The 14,680-nt window shown below is 35.0% G+C and overlaps 1 protein-coding gene across 1 annotated transcript in view; it reads right to left on the reverse strand.

Moving 5' to 3' along the window:
• Nucleotides 1-14,095, reverse strand: part of LOC150108622 (lysine-specific demethylase RAD23A-like) — a 120,942-nt gene extending 106,847 nt beyond the window's left edge. The window contains exon 1 of the mRNA XM_090390892.1: nucleotides 13,771-14,095. Coding sequence (XP_090247018.1) covers nucleotides 13,771-13,836 — 66 coding nt within the window. The 5' untranslated portion in view covers nucleotides 13,837-14,095. The remainder of the gene's footprint in view (nucleotides 1-13,770) is intronic.
• Between the last annotated feature and the right edge of the window lie 585 nt (nucleotides 14,096-14,680).

A 14,680-nucleotide genomic window follows, 5' to 3' on the forward strand; every position in this document is an offset into this window, starting at 1 on the left:
AAATCGATTTCTAAGACCACGTGCTCTAAAAGGCAAAGATCTAAAACAGCTGCCAGTACATTGGATGACTAATACAAATGCCTGGGTAACAACTGCTGTATTTACTGAATCGTTTGTTTATTTATACTGTATTTATTCAATAATTGCTTTATACGAGAAGTGGAAACATATATGAAGCCAAAACCTCTCGATTTTAAAAAGTTTTCTTAATTGTTGACAATGCACAAAGTCAGCCGCATTTAGAACAACCAAATGTGCAGGTAGTGTTTTTTCCACCCAATACAACAAGAATTATTCAGCTATTAGATCAAGGTATAACTGCTACTTTTAAAAAATATTACGTTAAGCACACTTTTCAATTTATATTGGATAAACTAGAAAATGAATCATTAACAGTAACTGACGTTTGGAAAAAATTTTCTATTTTGGACTGCTTGAATCATGTTGCATCTGCTATCGCTGAAATAAGACCACAAACTTTAAATGCTTGCTGGAAAGCAGCTTGGCTTGAATGCATTGCAAACAATACAACCATGCAAATATCTACATTATCAGCTGAGCACATGAAATTGGTGGAGAAGGTTTTGATACATTTAGCCAGAACGATGTAGACGAGCTGCTCGTGGATAATGCCTTAAGTGACGATGATATTATTGGATATCGATTAACTTTAGATATCGTCGAAGATCAAGAAAACGATAGTGAAGCGAAAGAAAAACCTGTCCTCCTCACTGTAAATATAATTCGAGAATCTTGAACAGTGCAATAAATTTGAAAATCATTTTCTTGTTAAGATACAAATTCGAGCCTTTAAATTCCAACGTGAGCTGAAGAACTGTATGTCTGGATATCGTGAGCTATATAAAAAATTAGTGAAATCATCATCGCAAAGTTTAATCACTGGTTACATTGTCAGAAGAAAAAAAACAGCATAGAACGAGGGTGAAGCTAATTCTGTTTGTGAAGAACCATTGCCTTTACCATACAGATCTGATGCTGACTATCTCTTCTGGTGATGAAAGTGATTTTGCACCAGTTCACAAACATTGCAAAACATTGTCTAATGACAATGATAATTCTGATGACAAAATGTTAAAAAAAAAAAAAAAAAAAATTACTGTACTTTTCAATAAAATTAAATGAAGAAAGCTTTAAAACAAACTTAGGCATTCTTATTTTCCTGAATTTTCATAAACTTTTTTTTTTTTTTTTTTTTTTTTTATGCGATTTTAGGTTTATTTTAATTCATTCTTTCGGTTTTAGAAAATTATGGAATGTATCCCCGATTTTTCAATGTAAGTTAGGCCTTTTTTGTGTGATTTTTTATATGCAGTTTTCTGTGGAACGTAGCTACCGCATAAAAAGAGACCCAACTGTATTGTAATACTACTGTGAATTTTCCTCACAATATTGCTGTAAGTGTTGCTAGTTGCAAGGAGTTTTTCTAAATAAACTATATTAAGAATTATCTACATTATTATGAAATAGACTTCGCCAATGTCATCGACGATTGTGCTAACAGAAAAGCAAGAAAAATAACATTTTGGAATGTTGAAATTAAAGTTTTACTTCAAAATTAAAAATGGTGTTTTAATTTATTTCCCTATACGTCGTTTTGACTTTTTGTAGTATTTTTGGTGTGTATTGAGAGGGGGCGGCAAAAGCTCTAGCTACACCAATGTAGCCATGGTAAGCATGAAGGGAAAAGAAACTTCTTTTGTAGATTAATTACAAGGATATGGGAGGTATGATCATGGCCTAGAGGCTGGAAGCAGTTAGTTTTCATACCAATGCACAATGGAGATATGAAGAATTGCAAGAGCTATAGAACTATCATTTTAATCTCTCATGCAAGCAAAATTTTAAGGATCATTTTAAATATATTGGATTGAGGCCAAAGATAAGATAGAGATGCCAAAGGATCAAGCAAGTTTTCCTTTGCCTTATATAGATTATTGAAAAGTATAAAAGAATTTAGACTACAGGAATGCGTTTCATAGACCACTCCAAAGCTTGACTATTAAGCATATGAAATTGTGGGAGGTAATGAGAATAATAGGTTTTCCTCCACACATTATCAGGTTCGATAGCTAACTTATACAGTAAGTAAGTAGTCATGCTAAGAACAGGTGTTGGATTAACTGACTGGCTAGGTTGCCTACTTTCTCCTCACCTGTTTAATCTAAGCTGAGGCCGTCATGTGTATAGCATTTGATGAGCTTAACACAGGACTTAGGATAGGTGGCAGATTGATTAGTAGCCTGAGGTAATGATACAGTACTCCTTTATAATGAAAAGGAAGAAGCAGAATGAATCCTTGACAAAGTTAATGAGATCAGCATGAAGAGAGGACTTCAACTCAATCCTAGCAAGACAGATTATGGTTCTGAAAGGAAATATAGACAGAGAAGCTCCTGAGAAAGAAGTGTACCTTAATGGAAAAGTATTGAGGAGGTCAGAAAGTTCAATGACTTTCGATCCATTATTAACGTGAAGAATTGCTGCTGTTCAGAAGACATCAGAAGAAGAAGATTAGGTGACTAAAAAACAACAGTTGGAGACCTGTCTAAAATCTGGAAGGAAGGATGTACCTACACAGGAACAAAGTTGGAGATTCTGGATGCAGCTGTTTTTCACAGCAGCAACTTATGGATGTGAGACTTGGAACCTTAAGAAGTCTGATAGGAAATGATAGCTGCTTTTGAGATGGTGTTACAGAAAACAAACTATTGAGAATATCATATACTGAAAGGCAATCAAATGAATGGGTCAGTAGAACTTTAAGGCTCCTTAAAGATATTGACAGAAGAAAGTTGTAATACTTTGGACACATCAAAAGAATGGACTTCTCAAAACAGTAACAGAAGGTAAAGTTTGTGGAAAAAGAGGAAGGGGTAGACCTTCAATGCGATGGATGGATGGTGTGTCTGATCTTCAGAGTTGAAGCCTAGAGAAGGGCATACAACAGACCCCTTGGAAAGAATTGGTGTGGTATATCAAGGAACAGAGTAACCACGTGACATCTGATGTCCAATGAATAGATAGATGGATAGCCATGGTAAAACTTTTATGTCCATATTTGATCATTTTTGGTCAAACATCTAGTACTAACATTACTCCTGACTGCATTTCTCTTGAAAGTTTTCTATTACCATGTTGTCAGTGCTTGTTTCATTTAGCAATCCTTCAAAGTGATTACTCCAGACACCTAGAATATCAAATATGTAATCTTCACCATCCGATTTCTTTTATAGTCCTCTTCTTGCTGATGTTTATTTTCTGCATTCTCACCAGTCTTCCCATGACTTTTGTTTAGCTAGTTTTACCGGTGTGCTTTGTTTTCTAGCATTATTCTTGCCAGGAACTTTCAGTACACTTTCTTGATATCTTGACTGCCTCTAATTTCCAGGTTCTACTATGGAGTTTTCTAATTTTTTGATCCTTGCAGACATCACCAAGTCTCTGTCTGAATCAACGTTTAATTCAAGGTCTGTCACTGAACCTCGAAAGTGTTTACAAACTCAATTATGTATTCAAGTCTATATACTTCGCATATGACAGCTGTTCTGTATTGATTTCTTTTAAAACTTTCCCCACACGCTCCTTTTTTTGAATATGAAATGAAATTTTATCCTGCTCAAAACTAGATGGTGATCACTTCCAATCTCAAATCTTCTATATACTCATGTCTTGAACCAGTGAGAAAATATCACTATCAATATAATAAAAAATAAATCTCATTGACTATGCTATTTCTTGCATCATCTTTTCTCCACATGAAGTTATGCATGTTTTTATGTTGGAACATGATGTTAGCAGTAACAAGTCCATGTGCTGATCATGGACTAGTCATTGCTAACATTCATGAGTAACTCCTGCATTTTCTCTCAGTTCATTCACTGAACTGAGAGAAAACTAGTAATCCAACTGCATAAAGAAAAGGGCAAACTATAAGATTGCAATTTGCTGAGAAGCGCTTGGTGCCAAACTATAAAACATCGAAATATCAAGTACAAGTAGATTTCTCCGAGCCTCTACAAGGTATGTGTCTGGAGGTGAATAAAGTACGTGAAGAGGTTACTGTGGATCTTGAATGGTGAAATCCATATCAGTGGTCACTGATAAGTTGACAATTGATGACCTCCATTATTTCAGACAATACTGAGGTGATAGAGGAACTGGCGATGATTAAAAAGGTACACGACATTTTTGGAACTAGCTATATATGGATGACTGTTTTGATGCTGTAAGGTGGATACCAGCAAAGCACAACAATATGCAGATGAAAAGAATAGGTGCTAGTTCCAAGTACATCAGAGCACAACTGAAAGGATTCCATTAGGATCGGAAGCCTTTTTGGTATACAGGTTTTTCAAGATTCTTCTATCTTTCAAAAAAAGAAGGTGAGAGTAGATATGCAATGCAATGACCAAGATAAAGAAGGAAGCAATTTGTCTTGGTCATCTATTCCAGTGGATGAATGGAATGAATGTCCGTGCAGTTAGCCTATGGCTATGAACTTTGCAACCATATGCCTGCAGAAGGAGTGTCCTAGGTTCGATTCCCATCAACGATGTGAGGAGCTTAAAGATCTTTCTCATCCATAACCAAGATAGCCAGTCTTGGGCATGGACAGCAGGGTTTTAAAACTTTTGCTATACATTCACTGATGCCTTGTACATAAGGGATAGTAACGTGCGTTATTTCCTCTGTGTTTGAAGAAGAAGACATTAAAACTACTCAAAGTTCTTTCAATCCCTTCTGATGGCTCTTCTGGTGAACTTCAACAATTTCTCACTAAGTTAAAACGCATTTCATCCTAGGATCAAGTTTACCCTAGAAGTAGAATCAAATAAGCAGTTAGCCTTTTTAGATCTTCTAATTCTTCGCCAACCAAATGGTAACCTACATTTCTCAGTTTATAGAAAGAAGACTCATACAGGCCATTATATCCATGCAGAATCTCATCACCATCCCAGTCAAAAGGCAGGAACTATTAAAACACTGGTTCATCGGGCCCACTCCTTTTGTTCTACAGACGATCTTTTACAGAAAGAACTACAATACATAACTTCTTCCTTTCTATCTAATGGTTACAAGAATTGCTTCATTGAAAGAACTGAGTAGTTTTAATATGTCTTCCTCTTCAAACACAGAGGAAATAACGCACATTACTATCCCTTATGTACAAGGCATCAGTGAACGTATAGCAAAAGTTTTAAAACCACTGAATATTTTTGTTGCCTTTCGACCGTTTAGAAAAATCTCCACCTTTCTCACTTCACAGATCCGACGGCTTACGTCTATCCCCTTTATGGGAGATAGTACTTTACAAATCAGCTAATCTTTCCTAACTTTTTATTGTATTAATTTTTATTTTTATTTTTATTTTTTTAGGAAAGTTATTGACCTTTAGTTATCTTACACCAGCTACTTAGGTGGCGCTTTTTGGAATTGTCAGTTAATGTTTAATTTTGAGCTTAATGTACTGAAGATGCCTGTGACACACAGGCAAAAATTATACTAATAAATAATCTTTCTACGCGAGTTTTTTCCGTTATTTATTGTGTGCCAGAAGATAAGCTTTATCTTCAGGTGATATTTCAATACTATGATCTGAGATTTGAAAGCATAGATAGACAAAAATTAGCCAACAGTATTGGCAAGGGACCAAAAATATAACCACCATTGGCAAGGTGCTGGTTTTCTACATTTAACCCCTTCAAAGTCAGACTTAACTCCATTAATGATGGCCTTGCAAGTGTTATGAACTTCGGAGTGGGCTGTGAATGAAGCTAGAGTTTTTGTCTCAACCAACTTACTATAAGCTATTTGGTTTTTTTGGACTGCCCAAGCACATTTTCTGGAAAAACCATTGCTTGGATGAGAATTCTGAGCTAAGACATGAAGGCCTTCATTCCATTATGAATAACTTCTGTAACAAGATCACAATTGTTTGGATCTGAGAATGGAAACAGTAGTCTGACGATGTTAGAAGAGTAAAAATCTGATATCTTCCCGCTTGTCATACCACAGTACATGAGGTTGTGAATGGTTAAGAAAAGGGTGTTCCACTAAAGATAAAACATGGATAAGATTATGATCTACAGTTTCAACAGGAGCTGTCACCCTCAATAGTGTACCTACGAAGGAGAACTGGAAAGATCCAAAGTGTTGGATAAGTGGAGATTTATCAAGAATTCTCGTTGGGAGACAATTTGCTTTAGGTCATCACTTAAAAAATACCTCCACACCTCTTTCAGCTTGGTCAGTGGAGATGAAAGGGAGAGAGTTGTGGACATTAAAGTCACCAAGAAAAAAACATGCTAGGGAATTTGGATTGCAAGAAATGAAGCTTCAAGGATAAGAAGGCAAAGGACAACTGGGAGAATGGTAAATACAGCAGATGAATGATACATAATGAAGCTAAGAAATCTTAAGCCATAAAAGGTCAAAAAAAAAAAAAAAAAAGGGAAGATTCAAAATTAAACATCCTCTGTCAAGAAATATCAGCGTGCACAAAAGCACAGATACCAACATCTTGGCAGAAGGAATCACACAATGTATACTTTGAACAGTATAGACAGTAGCAATGGAAGAGTTTGAAGGATAGTTTGAAGGATTTTGGTCAAAAACAAAAGATCAGGTCTGCAGATGATGGTGCACATGATTTAGGTTGGTGTTTATATTCCACATTCACTTGACCAATGAATGTTGGTCAAGTGAATGTGGAATATTTTTTTTTTGTAAGATTTTGGGGAGTGGCGTTAATTTTAATCTGTGTATTTATTTAGGTTTGCTGTTATATTAATATTTCAAAAGGTGAAGAGAAAACAAGGAGAGGAACATAATATCGAAGAAGATACTCTTTTGTCCACAGCCTCCATGTCATAACATTTCCTCCACAGTATCTCGTCTACCATTACACATCCTCTCTCCACGCACAACCTGGCGCTGTAAATGGCAGCAAGATTATGCACCAGCTAATTAGGAAGCCTCCAAGATGCATTATGGTTATCATCAGGTTCGGTCACATATGCTATTGGTAGCCATCCTGCCGAAATGCTTTACTGCTGGACCCTCAAAGATGAAAGGTTCTGGATCTTCATGATATCACTCATGTAGCATGTTGGAAGATGAGGAGGAGGGAGATGAGCAAGAGGCCATCCCTGTAAGTTGTGTAAAAAGTGTGATAAAGAATTTTTTTTTTTTTTTTTTTGTTGAAATTCATGGGTGATGGAATAAGTGATAGTGTGCTAATGAGTTTGGTGAATCAATGGAAGTTTCTTCATAATAATAAATTACAGTTATTATTTAGTATAAATTCCTAATCCACCTAAGCAATAAATTCTATATTTTACAGAATTTAGTAATATTACTGATCTTATACAGAAAAAAAAAAAACCAACACTAACGAACCTTTTCTCACCAGTTCGTGCCATCTATCACAAATTCATGCAGAAGAAATATTTAGTTCTGCTGCATACAACAGATTTTTAAATAAAATGTTCATCAGAACTGGCATCTAAAAAAGCTCTGCTACTTTAGCATTTTCACTAAACAGCACAAAAAAAACTTCAAGTTAATGTTAGAACTAAACACAATGCTATTTCCATAAATTTTCTTCCTATTATTAAACTTGAATACGATATAAAATAGTACTTGAATTTCAAGTTATCTCAATCCTAATAAAGAGAGATATTAACTTAATATGATATACTAACAGTTATCTCGTATCACACAAAGTTGTATTTCACAAATGGAAAGAAAGTTAACAAAAAAAACCTAAATTAATATAAATAACTTGCATAAAAATAAGCATTATTTATATAAAATGTTCAATGTTTCACAGGCATCTCCAGTATCAAACACAGAACAGAATAACATACAAAAACAAAGAAAATTGACATTACAATTCAGTAAGTTAAATGGTCAATTAATTCATAGAAAAAAATAAAAAATAATAAAAGCTGAACAGGTTAATAGTAGCACTATGTCCCATAAGAAAGACAAATGTAGGCCACTGGACCTGTTCAAATTAGGATGATTTAATAATGTTTTGCAGCTTTCCTTAGAAAGAATACCGAAGAGAATTTATGAGGACCTCATGTTGTCACGTTCTGCAAAGCCAGACCATTAAGATTTGTCAAAACTATGTATTTTATGTTCTTTGTGAAGATAGGCAGATCTGAAGTGTCCAAAATATGATAAGTCACATGAGCAATGAATATGGTAAACACCTGGAAAGTTTATAATAGAGGAAGTTTGACTGAGTGAATAAAGTACAAAAGGAAATTGTTATTCCTTCCTTTTCTCAAATGCAAATTTCTTGAAGGAAGAAGAAATTAGAAAGTAAGTTTACTTAACATGCATAATAATAAAACTTTGTGTACTTTATGTGTAAGTTATGTGTTAATTCAGTTATTTATATATATATATATATATATATATATATATATATATATATATATATATATTAGGGTTACCAAGTAATTTTATAAACTTGGTTATTTTATGGTTATTTCCCAAGGTAAAAAAAAAAAACCTTATTTACACACATACATACAGGGTGTTCGGGATAAATTTGACAGTTTCGTAAGGAAAAAGAAAATCTTCTTTGTATCTATTAAATTTAATGAATTGACAAAAAAACATTACAGGCAGAGTTAATTACAATACTATCAACAAGATTTACTCAAAATAACCACCATTAGCATCGATCACAGCTTCAATTCTGCTTCGGAACCTCGAACAAGCTGATGCTACAGTCTCCCTGGGAAGGGCCGCAAAAACTGTTTTAATTTTATCCATTAACTGGGCTTTTGTATTACTGGAAGTGCGATTGGTGTCTTTTTCAACTGCGCCCCATACAAAATAATCCATGGGGTTAAGGTCAGGGGAGTTTGGAGGCCAAACATTTGGACTGGTGAAGTCGTAGAAATTTTCAGACAACCATTTTTGACTTTTCCCAGAGGTGTGGCAAGGGGCCGAATCCTGCTGCCATACATACGGCCTACCATTGGCTACCCTTGTTATCCAGGGCTTGACTACAGTTAGCAACTCCACGAACAAAGCCCGAATTCCAATGCCAGGGTTCTTCAACACCTGTTCCTGCAGATTTGCGAGGAATTCTGCTGTACGAACGCAATCAGATCGTCTGCTAGGGATCTTTCTTCTTGCTACATCCTCGTAGTCACCATTGCAAGTCTCTAGTTCATGCCTGATTGTTTTTACTGTATTCAGGGAGCATTGGGCAGCAGTCGTAATATCCTTATTTTGATGGCGGGCACGAATCATCATGATACAAGTTATTCTCTTCCATGATTCAGGTGGGTTCCAGCTATCCATCCTTTCTGACATCTTGTATATGAATGAAGAAGGGTCCAAACTTTTAAATGAAGAGAAGTGTGTGTTAATACATGTAACTTACGGAAAAATATAATTAATTATAAATATGTCAAATTTATCCCGAACACCCTGTACATATTATTATTACTATTATTACGTGCAACTCCAGGGAGTCATTAGACTCATCGAGGGAGGCCCCAAATCATATTCATCACAACAATTCGACATTCATACAGTATCTATCATACCTCGCCTTAAACTCATTCACTGTCACAGCATCCACCACAGACTCAGGGAGTGCATTCCACTCATTCACTACTCTAAAAGTAAAGAACCCAGCTCTAACACCTTTACTAACCAAACTTTTGCCCAGTTCCCATGGATGTCCCCTAGTCCTCCCACAACCAGCCCTGTTCTCAAAAATATCTTCTGAATTAATTTTATAGAAACCCTTCAGTAATTTGAATGTCTCAATCATATCTCCCCTCCTCCGCCTATCAACCAATTTTTGCAACCCACAAATCCTCAACCTGTTCTCATAAGGTTCATTCCACAGACCTGCTATCATCTTGGTCACTCACCTCCACATATACATATATATACACACAGAAAGTATTTACCTTGGTTATAATAAATGTTCAAGATACCAAGCTATTTTAAACCTGGTTTTACTCCATTTCCCAAGTCAGCAAACAGACAAACAAGTCAAGTTTGCGCCTGCAAGTGTTGCAAGTCTAGCTGACCCTGCACGTAGTGCAAGACCAAGGCAATTCATGGTAAAAGTAGAATAAGCTCTGATCACTAATCTTAATATTTACCCTTAATTCAAAGCACATCTCCTGGAGGAGATGTATGATGCTTTGTATTAAAGGCAAGGGGCCTACCCGGACCGGTTTCGACCTTATGAATAAGTAAAGCCGTCTCTAAAAATTCGGACGATCCCTAGGCCACTAAACTGTGGGTGAAAGACCATCCATCTCGGCGTTGGCTCTACTTGGTGATGGCCTTCCACCCACCACCACCAACACCAAGCAGAACCACTCATATTCCGAAGAAAAGCATTCACCGACAAAGCCCATCACCGGGCCGTGCCGGAAAACACTTTCCCCGGAGACTCAAATTGCTTCCTTAAGACAAAAATCTTAAGAGCGCGAACTCATAATAGCCCCCACTGGTTTCAACCTTTATTGGGGTCTCATCAGTGGGAGCCAGGCTAGAAATACCAAGATTTTAGTAATACAGAGCTTATAAGTATTTTACTAGAACAAGTTACCATAAGGTGTTTTAACCTTATTAAAACAAAATGTCAGGAGGAGATAAAATGCAGAAAGTATTTTACCTTGGTTATAATAAATGTTAAAGATACCAAGCTATTTTAAACCTGGTTTTACTCCATTTCCCAAGTAAGCAAACAGACAAACAAGTCAAGTTTGCAAGTCTAGCTGACCCTGCACATAGTGCAAGACCAAGGCAACTCATGGTAAAAGTATAAAATAGTTTAAATAAAATTCTTAGTAAATCTACTTAGATCTACTAATCTTAGTAGATCTACTAAGATTAGCTCTGATCACTAATCTTAGTATTTACCCTTAATGCAAAGCATATCTCCTGGAGATGTATGATGCTTTGTATTAAAGGCAAGGGGCCACTACCCAGACCAGTTTCGACTTTTATTGAGGTATCATCAGTGGGAGCCAGGCTAGAAATACCAAGATTTTAGTTCTGGTAAAATACTTATAAGCTCGGTATTACTAAAATCTTGGTATTTCTAGCCTGGCTCCCACTGATGAGACCTCAATAAAGGTCGAAACTGGTCTGGGTAGTGGCCCCTTGCCTTTAATACAAAGCATCATACATCTCCTCCAGAAGATGTGCTTTGCATTAAGGGTAAATATTAAGATTAGTGTTCAGAGCTTATTCTACTTTTACCATGAGTTGCCTTGGTCTTGCACTACGTGCAGGGTCAGCTAGACTTGCAACACTTGCAAGTGCAAACTTACTTGTTTGTCTGTTTGCTTACTTGGGAAATGGAGTAAAACCAGGTTTAAAATAGCTTGGTATCTTTAACATATATGTGTGTGTAAATATATATGTAAATAAGTTTTTTTACCTTGGGAATAATGTATTAGGGTTACCAAGTAATTTTATAAACTTGGTTATTTTACTCCTAATCCCAAGTAAGCAAAAGGTGGTGCAACATCAGGGCAACTCATTGTAAAGGTGGGTAAAGCTCTGATCGCTATTCTTAGTATTTTCCATAATGTAAAGCACATCTCACTAACAGATGTATACTGCAATACATTATGGGTGGGGTCACTACGCAGACCGGTTTCAACCTTTTTTGAGGTCTCCTCAGTGAGTAGCTAGACCCTAAATACCAAGGTTTTAGTAATACAGAGCGTTATCAACTTTACCTATACAAGTTGCTACAAGGTGTTTTTATTTTGAATAAGAATCTCTGGAGGAGATATAGATGTAAAGTTTTTTTACCTTGGGAATAATGTATTAGGGTTACCAAGTAATTTTATAAATTATTTTACTTCTAATCCCAAGTAAGCAACAGTTAAGTTTGCACCTGAACGTAGTTCAAGTCTAAACGTGGTGCAACCCATAATGTATTCAGTATATATCTCTTAGTGAGATGTGCTTTACATTATGGAAAATACTAAGAATAGTGATCAACTTTACCCACCTTTACAATGAGTTGCTCTGGTGTTGCACCACCTTTAGGCTTTAACTACATTCAGGCGCAAACTTTAGAGAGAGAGAGAGAGAGAGAGATGTGGAAACTAAATCAAATAAATAGAATTAAAAAAGTGGGGGTAAAAGAAAAAAATCTATTAGGAATTATAGACATGTTAACACGAGAATATTTTAATATTGTCCAAATATTTCAGTCTGAAACTAACAGACTATCTTCAGTGGCTACATAGGAACAGTTTTTAACAAGGTGGAATACCAACAATTGATTATTCAAAAGTAGAACGAGCTGTGTGATGTTACATTTGTAAGCATTAAAGAGGGAGAAATTTTCAGAGTGATGGTTAAATTATAGGTATTAATTCACAATTTCATATAATAATCTTCATTTATAAATACCATTAGACTAATATAAAAATTAAAAGTCTCAATTAAAAAAAAATATGGAAAAGTTTAATCTGGATAACACATTAAAATATATATATATTTTTAATTGAGACTTTAATTCCTACATTAGTCTAATTTTATTTATAAATAAAGATTATTATATGAAATTGTGAATTAATACCTATAATTTAACCATCACTCTGATGAAATTTTCCCTCTCTTTAATGCTTAGCAATGTAACATCACGTGGCTCGTTCTACTTTTGAATGATCAATTGTTGAGATTCCACCTTGTTAAAAACTGTTCCTATGCAGTCACTGAAGATAGTCTGTTAGTTTCAGACTGAAATATTTTGACAATATTAAAATATTCTTGTGTTAACGTGTCTATAATTCCTAATTATAATGTCACAAGTGTCTCTCAAGAGTAAAAATAAAAAATTTAAGCTATGTATGCATATTTAACTCCTTCAAATTTATGATCCTGGTAAGATAACAGCAGCAATCTATAATACATATCAAACTCCAACATGTATGAATAAATGATTATAATATGTATACATGAGGAAAGGGAGGTCACTGTCCATAGACATTAAAAAGAAAACCTTACATGAATCAGTAATTAACAATACCAAAAAATGAGGGAGGGGAATCAGAAGCTATTATTCCAGGGTTATTACCAACATTATGGGTTAAACATCTGTAGGAGGATTCGTTATTAGACATTTCTTATATGGAACTGGGATGAGAGGGGGGGAGCAGAAAAAGTGTGAATAACCAAAAAGAACAGAATCCTGTAAAACTTCATAACTGTGCAATTGTTAGACAATCGGAGTCAAAATTTAAAAAATAAATAAAAATGGCACTTAAGAAACAAAGACCATGAAACAACGAATTACTCTATTTTTGCAACATGCGAATGTCAAATTAGCCAAAACACTCAATGGGCACGTCTGACTGCAAGGAAACATTGATAATCGTCACTAATCATGGAATTAAATATTTGGTCCGCTTTTATGAATGTTTACTCCAAATTCAATAAGTATATATTTAAAAAAACTTATTAGACACGTACAAAAACAACTTATAGCATAAATAAACATGCGACATATATTTATTTCGTTTCGAACTGATAATGGCGCAATATCTTCAGAAAACAAATAACCACGGCGCAAACAGTCAAAACTGTTTGTTTACTATCAATTTAAGTCACGTTAAGTATTCATTTCCTTAAAGAAAGAGATATATAATAATAATAAACTTTGTGATAGAGGAACTAGGCGATTATCTTGTAAGAAATACATCACAGGATGAAAATTAACAAAAGTAAACTTACCGTTTGAACTGGATCAATTTCTACTGTGAAAGTGTGCTGCTGAAGCGTTTTCAGAGTAACCAACATCTTCAAATGACTTAATAACAATTAAATGAGACTAAAGAAATCTTTTACATTTATACTACTCCACCGCCATTAGTAGTCGAACATAGTTGGGTAAAGATATTAAAAACATACAATAGGTAAAAATTGCAAAAGACACCAGGACGCCTTCTAATTTTTTTAAAAAAACAGAACTCGGGCAAAAAGGAAATTGAATAGTATTACTATATATCACTCCTTCGCAACGTGCGCTCCAATAAAGCCAGCATTTCTATAGCGCCATCTGATATATTTCATTTTTCATATTAATAAATAATATAGAAAACCTCAGATAACAATTTTTTAAAGGGCGTATTTGCTGAATTAAAATTAAGGAAAAGATTGTAACTCATCCATGTTTTGCTTATGATACGGTTCAATTGGCCGAAGCAACAGAAGAACTAGAAATAAAATTAAGAGAATTAGCTCAAGTGTCGAGTCAAACTGGATTGAAGATGAATATAACCAGGCGAAAGTAATGATGAAGGACAATTTATTATTATTATTATTATTATTATTATTATTATTATTATTATTATTACTACTAGTAGTAGTAGTAGTAGTAGTACATAGCTATCTCCAAGGAGTCAGAAGACTAATAGCAGAAGATCCATTATTCATACACTTGCCATTATTCACACAATACCTATCATTGGCCAGTCTTGTTGATTGAGGGGTTAGCGTACCAGTTCTCCGATCGATAGGTTACAGGTTCGAATCCCACCGTGAGTATGGACGTTTGTGATTATCTATAGGTGGGAGATGGACATCATTCCTCCCAGTGAGACTATCTCGGTAAAAAACTAGTGGAGAACTGAAGTGGCTTGAA

Source organism: Typopeltis vanoorti, chromosome 3 (assembly GCF_054136105.1).
Source record: "Typopeltis vanoorti isolate ZY-2024b chromosome 3, IOZ_Tvanoo_1.0, whole genome shotgun sequence".
Lineage (NCBI taxonomy): Eukaryota > Metazoa > Arthropoda > Arachnida > Uropygi > Thelyphonidae > Typopeltis > Typopeltis vanoorti.